The sequence below is a fragment of the Plectropomus leopardus genome, chromosome 1 (genome assembly GCF_026936395.1).
Source record: "Plectropomus leopardus strain MGB_pleo_1.0 chromosome 1, ASM2693639v1, whole genome shotgun sequence".
Lineage (NCBI taxonomy): Eukaryota > Metazoa > Chordata > Actinopteri > Perciformes > Serranidae > Plectropomus > Plectropomus leopardus.
In genome coordinates this window covers 6,933,195-6,950,385 of record NC_142176.1, presented here as the reverse complement: position 1 = coordinate 6,950,385, position 17,191 = coordinate 6,933,195, and the positions used below count along the sequence as shown (strand labels likewise).

The window sequence follows — 17,191 nt, the reverse complement described above, 5'->3', positions numbered from 1 at the left end:
AGTGGAAACACAAGCGTGTAACACACAACCACTTTAACTTCATTAGCCGCGTGGTAACCAGTGAGTCACTCAGTGAGGTATTCTGCTGCTGACCTTTGAAGAGCACTTGAGTAGATTATGTGCTGTGTTCAGCTCTCTGCAATGAGCGAGTTTAACTTAATTCACCAAAAATGATTGAGCAGACCAGAGAAATGAGGAGAGAATTAAAAATACCTGTGTAGGGTACAGTAATCAACATATTGATTGATGGTACTTTTGATATTTTATACATTGTTTGAGTGCAATATTTAAAGTGCAAGGCCCTCGACCAGTTACAGGTTAATTTGATAACAGATGTGTAAAACTGTATTTTTGTTTTTTAGATTTTTTGATTTTTTTCTCACACCACAACTCACACCAAAGCAATCAAGATTGATAAACGGCTCTACAGGTAACAGGAGGTGTGTTTTTGACTTTAAGGGTGAACTGTCCCTTTAAAAACTTAAACCTGGGTTTATTTCACCTTTTAAAATATTTTGTTGATCTTTATGAACATTTTCTTCACCATATACTTTGCTTTGATGCTTCATTTATCCTTTAGTTTTTGATCTTTTTGATTAAAATACTGTAAATGTGGAAATGTAGATATTTTTTTAAAGTCGGGGCGTCTCGTGGCTTGGTAGATAGAGCGGCAACCATGTACAGAGGCTGTGTCCTCGCTGCAGCGGCCGCGGGTTTGAGTTTGGCCTCGACCTTTTGCTGCATGTCAAATTCTAAAAAATATTTTTTAAACTAAAGGACATTGTGAAAAAGAGACACAGCAGGAGCGCTTTTGGTGTCCCCCAAACCACAAAAAAAAAACATAACTATAAAAGATCCAGGTCTGGGCACTCTAAATGGTTTGAAAAGCATAAATAGCATAAAAGGATTTTTAATATTTCTAGCCCCATGAATTAAAGGCCTTTTATGCTCTTCACACCATCCTGAGTGCCTGGCCCTGGATCTGTTAAACCAATTTTTTTAACATTACTTTAAGTTCTCCTTTATTTTGTAAAGGACAAGTTGAAAATTAATTCTTCCTCTTCTTATGAGTGTGATTAATGAATAATGTAGTTTATTTATTTTTGTTTCTGATTGAGGTGATGCTCCAACTATAACGAGTGCAGGCTTTAGTTTAGAAGCAGTGATATGATCACTACACAGTCCAGATAAAAGAGAAACTGTAAAAGAGTTGATGTGTTTGTGTTTGTCTGAGTCTGCGTGCTGTTGTTTGACTGGTGACCTATCCGCAGTGATTCTGTTTTCTCTGCACGCTGAGACAGACTCCTGCCCTCCACATGAATGAGTGCACGAGCGAACAGACGGATGGAGAGCCTTACTGAACAAAATGGCAGCACCATTGTCAGCACGCTGCTCCACAGTACGACTGCTGCTCCTCATCGAAGGATGAGTCATCACACTCGTCTCTGATGACAGGGGCTCGGAGTCTGCCAGCCTGCCGAACAAAGCCAACATGTCAGTCTGACAGTGACAAATAGTACATCTGCATATATACTGCAGCTGTATTTCACAGTGCGGAGCAGAGAGGACGATGGCCGGCTTATACTGAATAGTTAAAGGGATTCTTAATAGCTCTATGGTGCTATTTAATTCTGAGAGGATAGCTCATTCATGTTTTATGGTCTTAGTTCTTTAGGAGGATGTCCTCCTTTCTTGGCTCTAAAAGTCCTACAACGATGGGATGTTTTATGTGCCATGATGGCCAAAGAAGTGTCCCCTCGATTAAATGCCTTTCACTTCAATTCTCACCACAGGGAGTGGCTTTGGACGCACTGAGAGGAAACAACCGTGGCCAAATCCAGCAGCAGGAACACTTAAACAACTCAAACATGCATTAGGAGATTTTAGTCGAGATAATTCATAATAATAATGCTGATATATTGTGAGAAATGAAAGGAAATCCAACCTTGATATTTAGTCAGTGTGATAGGGACAAAATGAATAGCTTTGCTTTGCCAGTTTTACAAGTTTTCATCCTCTTCTCTTATTCATCTGCTTAGACAAACTGTTCCTGTGAAGTTTGATAATGTTTACAGCCTGGTACAGGTAACAGTTTTGGTCTCTATAGCTAATTACAACATTCATGACAACTGTACTGTGAGGAGAGGGTGGGGCCTCTCGTACAAATATGGTCATTTCTGGCTCCCAAAAAAAAACAAGATGGCAATGCCAAAATGGCAAAATTGAGGCTACAAAACAGAAATCCACAAACCAGTGGGTGACATGATGCTCGCTGTGTTAGTTATTTTATGCGGTATACAATGTTGGGAAGGTTATTTTTTAAACATAACTGGTTACAAATGTAAAAATGTAATAAGTAATGTAACTGTTTTAATTATTTTATAGAAGTACTGTAAACTATTGTATATGATTTCTAGATTTTTTAAGCCTCTGAACAGAACTCAACACTGATTACTGTCAAACTTTTCTTTAAAGTTCTTCAATATAACTTGAATTAAGAGTGAAATATTTTCATTTAGAAGAACAGCCACCAAGCCTTGGTGACCTGTGTGTCCAAAAATATTTCAAACGACACTTTCTTTTTTTTTTTTGCTTTCAAGCTTACGATAACTCTCCAATAAGGAAAGCCTTCATGAGGAGAACCTCCTGCTCTTTCTTTTCCCTCGACAGCGAGAAGGCAGAGGTTGTTACAACCACAGGGAGATCAAAGTAGGAAAAGCGCTATAGCCGGGAAACCAACTTCAGTCCACAAGGGAGGATTATATGTGTTTGAAATTAAGCTGCCCTGTGGACTGTACCACACAGCTCACCCTCGCTGGCCTCATATCCATTCACCCCACTTGCTGCAAGATTCATTATGAACAGCAATTACCTATAGACCAGCACAACACTGGCATCGGGCGAGTCATGCGGTGTTACTGCAGCTGTAGTCACAACGGCCTCATTTAATGATAGTGATGTCATTAATAATAAAAAGCTGTGGGTCTGGTAAGAAGGAGGTCTATTGTCTTTGGTGTGGCTTCCCTGACTTTACTGGGGCCTGTACCAATTAATCATTTAACAGCCAACTTTATTAACAAATAACAGAATACAGCCTGGTTTCAGTTGTGTGGTTTTATGCTGTTCTGCAGAGTGGTGCTGTTTGCATAAAAAGTCAAAATTACAAAGTTTGATTAGATGTCTTCTTCTGCTTTATGTGTTGTTGCACACAGTGACAGTGGGAGCAGGTCTGCCTCACTGTAGACTGGGAATGGTTATCCTAAAAAGAGAGGATTGTCAGAAAAGTATCCACAAAATTAGAGGGAAATATTCAAAGAACTATATTTTGAACAAAAGATAAATTTATATATTTATGAATGCATATTTTCAGCACTTTTTGGGTTTTTTTCCATATTTATCATTGTATGTTACCTTTTTTTTGCTCATTTTCAGGTAATTTTCTTGTAACTTTTTTTATTTTTTTTATTTTATTTGTATTTATTTATTTTGCTTTATTTTAAAGACTTAAGTGGTTTAATGAGGGGGTAGATAACGTTCTATTCAAGTTGTGTAATTGTGGTAATCCCATGCGCTCATATGTCAAAACAAAAAGTATCTTGATTTTTTTTTTTTAATGTGTGGTCTTTGCATGTTTGAGCTCAGTTTAATGCACCCCTGTGCTTTCCTGAGTAAGTGGTATGTTCCAGTCAGTACAAATACCAGTCACTTGTCTGAATAACGAGAAGAGGATGGCAGTTTTTTGTGAAGCTGTGTGTTTGGTTTGGTTTGGCTTGTTAAGTTTACCTCAGCTTTAAGTTATTTTGTTGGACTATTCAAGAGTTTTTTTCTGCCTATTTTCCATAATGCATGTTCTTTTTAAACAAAACTCCTTTTTTTCATGGCCTTGAGCCTGCAATTGTTACATTGCTCATCGTGCCAACTTTTCAAGTGCCAAACATCTACTGAATAATTACCCTTTTGTTTGTTGAAATTGATGTTTTTTTTCTAATAAAGGGGTTTTCTTTATCCGAATTGAGGGTTTAAGAAGGATGGTTTATGCAGTATAGGTTGAAAAGCCTACTTAGGCTATTTTTTAAATTGGGATATGTGACGACCATGTTTGACTCACCTCTCCTTCCAGGGTCCTGGTGGGTGGAGTCAGATCATCAGGGAGATTAAGCTCACCTGAGCAGGTTGCAGCACTATATAAAAATTGTAACAATTAACTAGTTTTTCTCTCCCCTTACTTTCAACCTATTTGGTTTGGCTGCATATAGTTTATCATTAGTCATCACCAGTTTATCATTTTTAAATGTCATTATAACTTTTGAGATCAAGAATTGGGCCCAACCCTCATTATCCAGGGTCTAGAGGCTTTTGCATAGCACCTTTGAAACTGTGTCATTTCCATCCAGCCCATTCTCACTCTGAACTAATCCACCCTGTCAGTGCTTTCGGCATACGAGCTTGATGCCAAAAGCCACCATCTGCATCCAACCAGAACACGGCTGGACGGTATCAGATGAAATCACACTTTGACAGAACCGGTGGGGTTGTTATTATACGCCGGGGGATAGCTGTACAGCACCAGGGATGTCCACATGCAACGCGCACGGGCGGGGTCCCTTGAAAACGCAGCCGGCTGGACTGGTCATGTGCTCATTAAACGCTCAATGACAGCATTAGGTAATAACATAATATAAGATACGCAAGTGCTCTTACGGGTGAGCGGGAACGTGGATTGGTCCCACAATTAGTATGATGTTATTCCACCATGTGCATTTGTTGACATCATGGTAACGGCATCCTAGAGCGTAAACAGCTGCGTAAGGATACCCAAACCGTCATAAGTAGCCGCCAAGGGTCACTGACAGAACGGCACCATGTGAGTCGAGATGAGAACGTGTTGATCCATCCAATGTAATGGTTCTTTTCATCATTATTTTATGTTTTGGGTCTAACAGCTGCTTGTTTCCTGTGTTTGACAGGAATAATTCGCGAAAACGTTGGATGCTCTGGAGCATCTATACTGCGCATTAGTATCTCGTCCCAAGCAGCATCTTCCCTCTATTTTCGTACTAGCTAATAAAGTGTGGAAATCTCCTCAGCTGACAGGGGTCATGGAGGCAAACCGCCTTGTGAATAGTAGACTTGGCTCCAGCAGGGCGTTTTTCCCCCTCCAAAGCCTGAGCAAAAGGGAGCACAAAGAGAGGTCAGACACCCCCCTGATGGATGTGTTGTATAGGCTGAGTCAGACTGCACAAAAACTGCCTCTGTGTTCTTGGAGGATGATGGACTTTTACATCCTTGCTGAGAGCATATATGAGTCCATGGGCATTGCTTACCAACTCAGCACCTAACACTGCCGCACTGGCAAAGTGTTTTGTGCTGCAGCAGAAAATAGAACACCAACAGACAACATTCACTTACTGCAATTTTCCAGCAACTGAGCAAGGTTACAACTGAGCGATGACGGCAGGAAGACAGGGTTTGAGACAATATCTGGACAGGAAAGTGAAATGAAAAAAACTTCCTTTACTATTTCTTTTTTTTAAACCTGCTTTCCATCACAATTTTTTAAACATCATAATGCATTCACACAGATAATAAGGAAAAAAAAATAAAGCAACTGAAATTCATAAAAAGGTGTTTTAGGCTTTGCTTAAAGAGACAGTTCACCCCAAAATCAAGAATACATATTTTTTCTGTACCTGTATTGTGCTATTTATCAAACTAGATTGTTTTGGTGTGAGTTTCCGAGTGTTGCAGATATCCACCATAGAGATTCCTGCCTTTTCTCCAATATCAAGGAACTAAATGGCACTTGGCTTGTGGTGTTCAAAGAACAAAAAAAATAAAATAAAATATATTTGAAAAACTCAACAACAGTGTCTCTTTCTAGAAATCATGACCCGGTTATTCAAGATAATCTACACACCTCGATGTAAGCAGTGTATGTAGGAACTATTTTCTTTCTACCAAACTTCACCTGCATATATATCACCATTCAGAAGGAGGCGTACATCTATTGGTAGTTCAACTAGCACCACTGATGTTACAGCTCAGCTGAGGACACCATTAATGTTTGAGTTGAGAGTGTTAAGAGCAACACATTTTCATCCCAAATCGTCAAAAATTGCTGCTTGATCCGTGGACTTCCCTGTCTACGTTAGACACACAAGGTATCCTCCTGTGTCCGTTGTTGGCACTCTGGAACGCCATGTCTATTTACGCCTGCTGAGCATTTTGTCTTTTTTTAAAATACATTTCTGTTTTCACTGAAAATGTACAGTTTCTGCTCATTAGATGCTTCTAATGAATGAACAACATTGGTCAAATATCTTGTATTTACGTTTATTTCCTTGAGCAACAAAGGCACGTGGGTAGGTTTAGAAAAAAACATCATAGTTTGGCATTAAACAGATCCAAGATCTGGTATTGAAGACTGAGGATTAGATTAAACTAACAAAGGCTGCTTCTCTGAGATAAATGAAAAGGGCAATCCATTAGTCTAAGACTGGTGTATAAATTATTAAAACCATCCTCGACTGTTGTTGTTGTGGTGGTGATGTTGTTTTGAGGTGTTGCACTGTCCTGGTTGTTGAAAATACTGTTAAAAATAATAAAATTTATTACATGAATTGTATCATTCACCATGCTGAATGTCACAACTTCAATATGTCTTTGCACAAGTATTGTGACTGCAGCCAGTCATATAATCACCAGTGATTATTTGCTGCCACCTACTGTCTGTAAGCTTTAGTACAGTAAGAATACTTCAGTGAGCAGTAAATGACTGCTGTCTGTGTGCAGTATATAAAAATTAAAATAAATAAAAAATTATAGGAAAAATACACCAAGAGAAATATATTGTTGTTGTTACTTATCATTATAGAAAAAGACACATATAATGTTTACCTTGTATGATACCATATTGCAAAGTAACTTCAATTTCTAAAAAAAAAAAAAAAAGAGAGAGAGAGAGATTTGGTAATGGTGTTATTGGGTTTCTTCCCTCCTTTAAAATAACTGTGATGTTGAAGGTCAGTCAGTGAGAATATACCTTTTTACAAAATACTATAATAATAATAATAATAATAATAATAATAATAATAATAATAATAATAATAATGTTAATAATATATATTTTTAAATAAGCTATTGAGTAAACATGTATAAGTTTATAACCACACTCACTTAAAGTACTGACTTTTATTTCAAAATGCCTTGCCAAAATAGGACAGCACTCCAATTAAAGTATATTTTATTGCCACATGAACATTTCGGGCCAGACGCCCTTCTTCAGCATGTGCATTGGCAATAACCTAAACTTAAAATCTTTTTAATAATAGTAATTCATTTTACATTGCATATTTTTTTTTCCTCTACACTCTTTTACTGTATATGCTATATATATATAATTTTTTTTATTGTTTTTTAAGCACTTTGGAGTCCCCTGTTGTACAAATAAAGCTGCTTTGCTTTTTAATGGGCCAGCTGCAGCCTGAGATCGTATCTTTAATGTTGCAAGAAATCATAAACGAACCAAACCCTTTATTGTATTGTCTTACTTATTTACGTAATCATAATATCCGCATGGGTTGCTCCATGTTTGCCTTCTGATAGGGTTAAATGTATATAACAGGAAACGCAGGTCACCTGTGCTGTTGCTTCATGGGAGGGGTTGGACAAACATTACAAAGACAAGGCACTTCCTTGTTGGCATCCTTTCTCCATGCTGGATTTATGAAATATAGAACTATCTCCGACAACTTAAGGTATGAAAACCTTTTTTGACAACGCATTATGGACCCAATCAAGAAAAAAAGGCATTGCCGTTTTGTTTAAGCAGCCTGTAAAACGAAGAGTACATTAGTGTACATTAGTTACTAGAAATGTGCAAATGCAACAGTTAATCTCTGCTACATTTAGCTCGCAATGTTCTGCAGGATGAAAACATCTACCGTTTGATTAATTTGAGATCAAAGTCTGTTTTTAAAGAAAAACTGGGAATACTGGGACAATAAACTATTTTAATGGTTGAGTACATTTATTTAAGGACACTATCCTTTTAAATAACAGTTGGCTCAAACAAGGAAGAAGACTTTCAGTTTGAGCCTTCAAGATAAAAGTCGTCAGTTTTATTTGACCTTTGTTTAAAAGCAAAATACTCGTTTTTAAATCAATTGTTATTATTATGGGGTTTTTAAAAACGTGAAAAAATAACGTGATATGAAAACATAGCCAGTGTAAATGTTGTGCTTGTGCTGCTTGCACAAATAAAATTAGCTGTAAATAAACAAACACCCCAAAATATTATTTTTGTTTTTGTTTTCAATGTCAATTTAATGACAGAAATTATTGATTATAATTATAAGAAAATAATGAAATTATGTTGGATAAGTTTATCTATGAATGTTTCGTTTATCTAAAACGAAACATTAATTTTAAACAAAATAATCTTTTTTTAAAAAACTTCTTGAGTTGTGATGTCAGTACAGTAAAAGAAAAAAATATGGTTATCTGTAAATGAATAAATGAACAGGCAAAAATGTATATACAAGTATGAATTTTTCCCACAGCCCTATCAACATAATTCATCTCCAAATGCAAAAGTATGGTTGGTTTTGAAAGCATGAATTTTTTTCTGTACCCTTTTACTCGCTCAGGCCATCTTTATCTTGTTCAAGGAAACTTTTTATTATTATTATCATCATCATCATCATCATTATTACTACTACTATTGTTTGTTTCTTTATTTCCTTTATTTATTCATTCATTCATTTATTTATTCATGTATTTATTACATGAATTTATTACTCTCTTTAGGTAGAAATATGGGAGCATGATAGATAGATAGATAGATAGATAGATAGATAGATAGATAGATAGATAGATAGTCTATTTATCCCCTGGAAATTTCAGCACCAGTAGCTTAAAACAAAACACTCTCAAACACAGATAGGCTAAACATGGGAATAAAAGGCTATGACATAAGAATAAAATGTATGAAATATAAAAATAAAACAAAACCAACAGTAGTTCCAGGGCTATTACAGAGACCTGTCACTACAGTTGATATGATTATGATGGTTGTGCAAATATTGGTGGTTAACAGTGCAGGTGTCGCAAGTGATCACATAAAGGTGTAGGAGTAGTGCAGGAATACTAAATACTGTGCCATGGATAATATAGAATGCAAATGGATTTGAAGGATTGGGAAACAGGAGTGTTTGATCTGGTATTTTGTATAGTTATTTTAAGATATTGCAAATAATTTGGATTTAGCCTTAGAAGTACTTCTGTGGTTATTTTATTTAGTTAGATTTGGCTTTTCGAAGAAAAGCTTTTATTCTGAAAATGTGTACCGGAAGTTGCATTGTTATTGCCGTTGCCGGAAGTCAGTCGTCATGTTTGTATCCTAGCATAGCCAGTCTTTAGCTACATGTTAGCTCATGTAAACGCTGCCGTTTTCACCCGGGTTGCTCTTATTTCTCTGTAACCATGAACAGGACTCAGCTGAAACGGTCCGGTATCTTGAGGATGGCTCTCGCCGGCTCGGAAACGACGGACCAGGACGGTCACGGAGAGACTTTCCTCCTGCGGGCTGTGAGGATAGCAGCCGTGGTCGCTCTGTACTGGTTTGTTTCAATAACTATGGTGTTTCTAAATAATTACCTGCTGGATAACCGGGAGCTGGACGCGCCGTTGTTCGTCACATTTTATCAGTGTGTGGTGACGGTGGGGCTGTGCTGGCTCATGCAGCTGCTGGCCACACTGTGTCCGGGACTCATCGACTTCCCCTCGGTCAAATTCGACCTGAAGACGTCCCGGGAAGTCCTCCCGCTGTCCGTCGTCTTCATCGGCATGATCACATTCAACAACCTGTGCCTGAAACATGTCGGAGTGGCTTTCTACACGGTCGGCCGGTCGCTCAGCACCGTTTTTAATGTGCTGTTATCTTATATTATCCTCAAACAGACCACTTCATTGAAAGCCATACTCTGCTGCGGGATCATACTGGGTATGTTGTCTTTGTTTCCTCCTTGAGTTGAAATGTTTATCTTCTCTATTAGATCATTTTAGATAAATTATTTGTCAGACTTTGCACTTAAAAGTATTTTTTTTTTCATTTGTTTAAATAGGTCAGTGGCTAAGGATAAAACCTGCACTTTGTAGATTGTTAGACATTATTTGGTAAGGCTAGGCTGCATCCTCATGCATGTTTAGGCTAAATGTATGTGGACACCAGGGCAAAGATAAAGTTTTATTTTATTTTAATGTAAATAATAATGATTTGCTTATTCAAACATCAGGTTGATACTGTAAAATCCAGATCCCTGTTAACAGTTGAACCCTTTGAAACCTGAGAAAGCTGGTCTGATTAATTTCAAAAACATGGAAAGATGGCAATAACAGTAATAAGTATTTTAAAAAATACAACTGAAAATCAGCGTTAAAAAAAAGTTTTTTAAAAAAACAACAAAACAGGAAAGTGATATAATTACAAAGATGATTTTCTGGATATTTTGATTATTCTGAAGTTATCAAATAAATCAAGCTAATTTCATGAGGGTTTTAAGGGTTTAAATACTTGTTAAAGGTGTCTTGATTAGAAAACTGATGTCAATCCAAGTTTCAAAGGGTTAAGAAACTGTATGATACTTACAAGAGGTAAGGGGTCGTGCAAAACGGGGGAGGCATGCCAGATAAAGTTTAAGCATTGGGGGGCTTATCTTTTTTATTTTGGCTTAGGGGAGGAATGTACCACTTTAGGTTAGACAGTGTGCAGGAGTTTGTTGAAAACAAACAGTCTCTGCTCTACCGTGAAGTGCGTTATCTTGTGTATATTTTAGATAATAACTCATAATTTCAGTCAATACTGAGAAGGTACTACTCTCCTAGCAAAAGTAATAGTAGGATACACATTTCTAGAGTGCATTTTCAGCTTGCTGCAAAACAGAATTTCTGCTTTCTGGATACAATTTATTTCAGACTGCATTTTTTTTGGTTAAGAAATGTGAAATAAATCATCGAATTTAAACATGAATTTACTTGCTCAACTTTTAAAATAGTAGTTAGAAAGACATTGAAATATTTCAGTGCTGAAATTCAGCTGACAGCTCTTGTGTGTTGTGATATCACAGTCCTGCTCGTGTCTGTGCTTCTCAGGTGGATTCTGGCTCGGTGTGGACCAAGAGGGCATAGCAGGGTCCCTCTCCTGGTCAGGTGTCTTTTTTGGGGTGATTGCCAGCGCTTGTGTATCCATGAACGCCATCTACACTAAGAAGGTGATGCCAGCAGTGGACGGAAACATCTGGAAACTGTCCTACTACAATAACATTAACGCCTCCGTCCTCTTCCTCCCGCTCATCCTTGTGTTCGGAGAGTTTGGCCGCGTATTCAGCTTCAGCCACCTCACTGACCTCGGGTTTTGGGGCATGATGACACTCGGAGGAGTGTTTGGTTTCGCCATTGGCTACGTCACGGGCCTCCAGATCAAGTATACAAGTCCACTCACACACAATGTCTCAGGGACCGCGAAGGCCTGCGCCCAGACTGTTATTGCAGTGGTGTACAACTCCTCCAGTAAAAGCCTGCTGTGGTGGACCAGTAACATGATGGTTCTCGGTGGCTCGTCGGCGTACACGTGGGTCAAAAGTCTGGAAATGAAGAAGACTCCCCACAGAGAACCTCAGGACTCGGCCAAGGAAAAACTGCTGCCAGGGGAGAAAGGCAACATGGGAGTGTAAACTCTAATCATGCTGAGAAACCTTTAGTTTTTACCCATGTGGTGTGAGAGTGTGACACAATGTAACATTTAAGGCCTTTACACACCAAGTCCATATTTTCGTAAACTTTTTTTTTTTTAAATTTGTCATCCAACGGAAATCGTTACGCATGGACGGCTGTTTGTTGTTGAAATTCGCAAAATTAGATAAAACAGAAAAATACACTTTCTCCCCATCTCCTCTCCACTCACGGTTCCCACAATCATGGAAACCTTGAAAAAGTCATGGAATCTCACAATATTAATTTCCAGGCTTGGAAAAGTCATGGAATTAGAAAAAAAAAATCATTGAATATTTTGAAAAAAATCATGGAATTTTGTTGTGCGTGATTTAAAAAAAATCTTCCAGCAATAAACTTCCGCTTATTTACTTATTTTCTGTAAGTTAGCTGTTAACAGAACGTCTAATGTGCGTCAACTTAAAGCTGCACAATATATGTTTTCAGCATTGACACTGAAGTGTGCAATAATTGCATTGAAAACGTGCAATTTCAAGTAAAGGAAATTATCTCAAATAACTTCTTTGCTCCTTGATAAAAATGGAAAACTTGCACTTCCCCCTTTAAGACTGGTTACATGTTTATGGGACGTTGAGTGGTGGCATTTGTTTTGGGAAGCGAGACTCTCCTGCATGTGTGTGTATTGAAAAGGGACGGCAAGTGGCACAGACACACTGAAGTGCTTGCTTTTCCAAAATGGAAATTTTACCATTGGTCCTTGAAAAGTCATGGAAAAGTGTATTTTTTTGGTCAAACAATTTTCGGAGGGCTTTTGACAGATGAGAATAACGCAGAAAATGTGAACATTAAGTGCATGCACACTGGATTATATGCCCTTTTACAAAATATTTTTTTAAAAACTGGCTACACACCTGACAGGCCTCTTCTCTTATTCGTCACCATCTGTCAGTCTTCCTGTTTTTCTCTCAGCGCCGCTCTATGTCCGTATTCCACAAGATTGGAAGAATATTCAGCATTATGTTTTCTGCCATCGCTTAGGTTTTGTTTTTATCCATCCATAAAGAGATGCATTTCCTTGCACTAGGGGTGTACTCCGTATACCTAACAAAAAACCCCAAAAAAACAGAAAACGAAGCTGTGTGGAAAAGAGGCGTTAAATGTGCAACTGTTTTAGACAAAAATACAGACTTTGTGTGCAAAGGCCTTTAAAGCGTGACTGATAAGCGTGAGTGATTGAATGATACATTAAATCAATGATTTTGTTGGGTTTAATATTCTTGTGGTTTTATACAGTTTGACTTGAGGCCTGAAGGAGTTTGTATATATATATTTTATTTAAAGCCATTTATTGGGCCTTTTTACAATTATTTTAAAATGAACTCTAATAATGAGTCTGTTGTGGGCCGCTCTACAAATGAAGGAAAAAAAATCATGTTTTTATTCAAAGGGAGGGGATATTTGCTCAGATTGTGGGGATGGGTGGCATAGTGAATTTTAAACTTTTTTATTTGTTTTCATCATGATTCTTTAAAAAAAAAAATGAGGAAAGCCAAGAGAGAGGGGATGTGTAATATCCTGCAGCTAAAAAACAGAGGTAACCTAAGCCAGGTAATCAGAAACCTGGTGTCAGTGAGACTGACGTAATCGGCCTTTTATCTCAAAGGAAACTTCAGCAGCCATGAACTTGTACCAAATTTGCCACGCCACATGATGTTTCTGAGCTGGGTGAATTTAAACCCAGGCAGTTTATGAAAATATATTTGCATTTCAAAACAAAAGCCGGACAGACTGAAAGAGAGGCCTGTTAGTTGGAATATCTACTCTCAGCTCTCTCACATGTCGTTTGTACATTTACATGTGTCTTATCTCTGAATGTCACAGCAGTGTACAACTGCACAACTGAGACGCCTTCGTTTGCACTTTTCATTCACTCGCAACTTATGCTGTGACATAGCAGGTACCTCTTTAGCAACCTTAAAATGTCATTTTCTGTTGACAGAAACAGTTTTCTTTTTAAATGTTGTTGAATCATTGTAACATTTCAATTTAACAGAAACAGAGCCAGAGAGCTTATTTTAAAGGAACATATTAAAGATGTTGTACAATTCAAATGTTTTCAAGTTTCTCTTTTTTTAAAGGGACCATTGTGCTGTCACTGTCCAACAATTAAATTAGAGTGTTTTTAATTATATAGAATTATATTTTGGCATTTTTTGTCAAATAAAATAAGTAATATATAAACAGATTTTGTGTTGAGCTACATTCTGTAAATGCTGCTAAAATTTAGAGACTATTATTTAATTTGATAAATGCTAGTTTCAGGGTTCTTACAGTCATGGAAACCTGGAACAGTCATGGACCTTCACAATCCCGTTTTCTTTGCCTAGAAAAGTCAGCAAAAGTTTGGAAAAGTTGTGGAATTTTGTTGTGTGCAATAAAACTGTTGGTTCTCTTCTGCTGTCGATATTTTGATGTGATTGTCTGTTTACCATCACATATGTTTCTTAATTTTTACCTGCGTTCAGCTCTCCCTTCATGTATGCCAGCAAGCTATAATTACAGTTACTAGCAAGTGGGGCCAGGAAAGGTTTTGAATATTTGTCTATAAAAATGTGTGGTAACCTTGTACTTAAAAGTCAGGACAGATGTAGCATATTTTGAGCATTGGCACAATTACTGTATCTGCTTTTTACTTCTGAGGGAAAAATTTAAGATCAGTTTAAATATCTCATGTCTGTGCTCATTTCTGACATGTGGGGAGACATTTAAACATACGGAAGTTGTACATCAGTCTTGAAAGGACCTTATAGTATACCTTAATAGTATTCTGAAGTATTCAGAGTACTTGAATTTGGTGCTCAGAAAATTAAGTACTGGAATACCTCAAAAATCTGACATTTTTTAACTAAGAAAAGGGGAAGAATGATAAATTATTATATGAAACATCAGGAAAAAATTGTTTTAAACCAGTGTTTGCGATTTTTTTTTAATGCAGTCTTTGCGATATGAGCTGCGTTCTGTTCTGTTCTCGTAACATTTTCCTGCTTTTTTATCCTTTGTCAGTTACATGCCATACATTAATAAAAGTAAACAGATAATTATTTTATGTTACTTTTGGGCCCTGTTAGCATGTGGTTGCACTCTTCACGAATCTGCATAATTCTATTTCAGTAGAGGGTTGTGGAGAAAACAATTTCTGACATAAAAATAAGAATTGGTGCTTAAAAAAGCACTTTAAAGTCCTTGAGTTTGCCTTTCCCCTGTCTGTTCAAATCTAGTGATTAGGAAAAGATGTTGCTTTAGCTTGAAACATCTGGTTTTCGTGGCACTATCCCAGCAGGAGAAACAGCACTGTCTCAATAAAAATAAACCTGCTCTTTGTGGCACTATCCTTGGTAGAAAAACAGTGATAAGTCTCCTTAAAAAAAACATATTTAGGTGCTGTAAGTTTAAAAAGAAAAAAAACAGCAGTGTGTTGCTGACAAAGATTAATTCTGTAGTTATTCAATTAATTCCTTTTTTAAAAATATTTTACAAAGTCTTATTTTCACTCTGTGCTATTTTAAACTGAGTATAAACTTTCATGTTTAACCTTGAACCTTGTAGTCTGACATGTCTTAGCGCTGGCTCCACTTACTTAAAATGTTAAAAATAATAATAATAAAAATAATAAAACAGCTGAACACTTCAGAAAGTCGACTTGTGATGTGCTGATTTTTGTCATAACTTTTAATTGCTTGTTTTGGGCAAATATTGAGTTGATGAGCTTTAACAGCAGTCACATGTCAACACATTTCCATTTAAAGATTTACAATTTACATTCAATTAATTTTTTTTTCCCTTTTGAATATTCATCTTAATTGTATTTTATATCTGCTGGCAAAGACCCTCACAGATAAGTGCATGTAACTCCTGCAAAGCTTAATATATGTGTATCCTCATAATTCTTTCCACTTCTGGGACCTAATTTTAGGTGATGTGTTTCAGTGAGGTGTCTCATCTATGTGTCAGTGTTGCCAGTGTGGGCAGTTCGGTTATTGTCAACGCTGGATGGAGGTGAGGGAGGTTTGTGAATGTTGGAGCAGGATTGCATGAGAGTCTCTGGGCTCCAAATGGAATATTTCTCTGAGCAACAGGGGGGCTAAAAATAGCTGACAGAGCACCATGGGCAATTACATGTACCAAAAAACACTGGTCTCTGATGTCAAGAACTCATTTCAGCAGTGAATGTGGCCTTGTGACACCAATGAAAGTTTTATAACTGCATCAAAATGTGGAATACATAATCCCCCGGTCCTCATCTTTCTCTCTCATGTCTGCTCGGGTCAGGTTCAACATGACAGGACGAGGCAAAATCTTCAGTGAAGATTGACGGTTCAAAGGCTGAGAATATCATAAGTAGTCACTCATGTTTCTTTATGTGTGTCAGCTCAAAGCGGTGGTCAAAATGTGGTCGTCACGTCGCTGATGCCAGAGTTAATTACCACTGGAACATTTTCAGTTAAAAATCGTGACTACAGGATCTTCTTTCTGTGTGTGGAAGCTCATCATCAATGCAAATGCAATGAGAGTTGCATATTTGATCTTTATTAGAACCCCTGTTGTGATTAAATTGACCACTTGAGGGCAGCAAACCAGCTGTAAACGCGGTCACCTAATGAAGTTGATATTGCATAAAATTAACAGTTGCTCTCTCCAAGTGGCCACTTTATTAGGTACACCTGTACAGTCTAATCAAGTATAAATTTGCGCACTTCTTTCATGTTTAGTATATGATGTTTATAGTATTCTTTGATGTTTTTTAGTATTTAGTCAGTTAGTAATTTTATCTATATTAGAGCATATTATAGTGTATTCTTAATATTGTATATTATGTAGATATTGTATAGATGCATATCTTACTCTTACAGAATATGCAATGGTTTATTTTTTCAACCGAGATATGTTTTTTCTTTTCTAGTTATGTGCAATGCACAGGAGCACTCAGTTGCTGTGTTTGGAAAATTACCATAGAGATGTCTGTCTTCCCAAATGGCGCCATACGAAGGTCATCAGAAAGACATTGGACTATTACGTCGAACAGAAGCTAAATGTTGGTCGGAATGAAAATCACTGTATTTCTGACAATATTTTTTTATGTCTAATCACATTAAATTTCCAATGTGTGGACATTTGCAGATGCTGGGTTTTGTTCTCTATAATCCACATCAATATGATGTTAGAATAAGATTTTGGTTACTAAACAACACAAATATAAATGTCATCTGTCACCAGATTCTATGTTAAATTGATGATTGCATCAGATGTTTTCCTAATACTGAATTTAGGTCACAACCTTACCAAATATCTTATGATGTTGGTGGCCTTAAGAAATGATGTTTTTTCCAAAATTCAGTCAGGAAAGATACTGTAATACTTAAAATCTAAAATTTCATCCTAAACTGAGATAATATAGAATTTC

At 37.0% G+C, this 17,191-nt stretch overlaps 1 protein-coding gene across 2 annotated transcripts; it reads left to right on the top strand.

Moving 5' to 3' along the window:
• The first annotated feature begins 7,663 nt into the window (after positions 1 to 7,663).
• slc35c1 (solute carrier family 35 member C1) lies at positions 7,664 to 14,194 on the top strand. Of its 2 annotated transcripts, XM_042488563.2 has the most exons (3): positions 7,664 to 7,757; positions 9,492 to 10,003; positions 11,152 to 14,194. In XM_042488563.2, the coding sequence occupies exons 1-3, from the start codon at positions 7,726 to 7,728 to the stop codon at positions 11,730 to 11,732; spliced, it is 1,125 nt and encodes a 374-aa protein (XP_042344497.2). In that variant the 5' UTR covers positions 7,664 to 7,725; the 3' UTR covers positions 11,733 to 14,194. The 2 variants fall into 2 exon arrangements, with proteins under 2 accessions (XP_042344497.2, XP_087925268.1); XM_088069142.1 differs by lacking the exon at positions 7,664 to 7,757 and having other exon boundaries at positions 9,370 to 10,003.
• Positions 14,195 to 17,191: the final 2,997 nt, after the last annotated feature.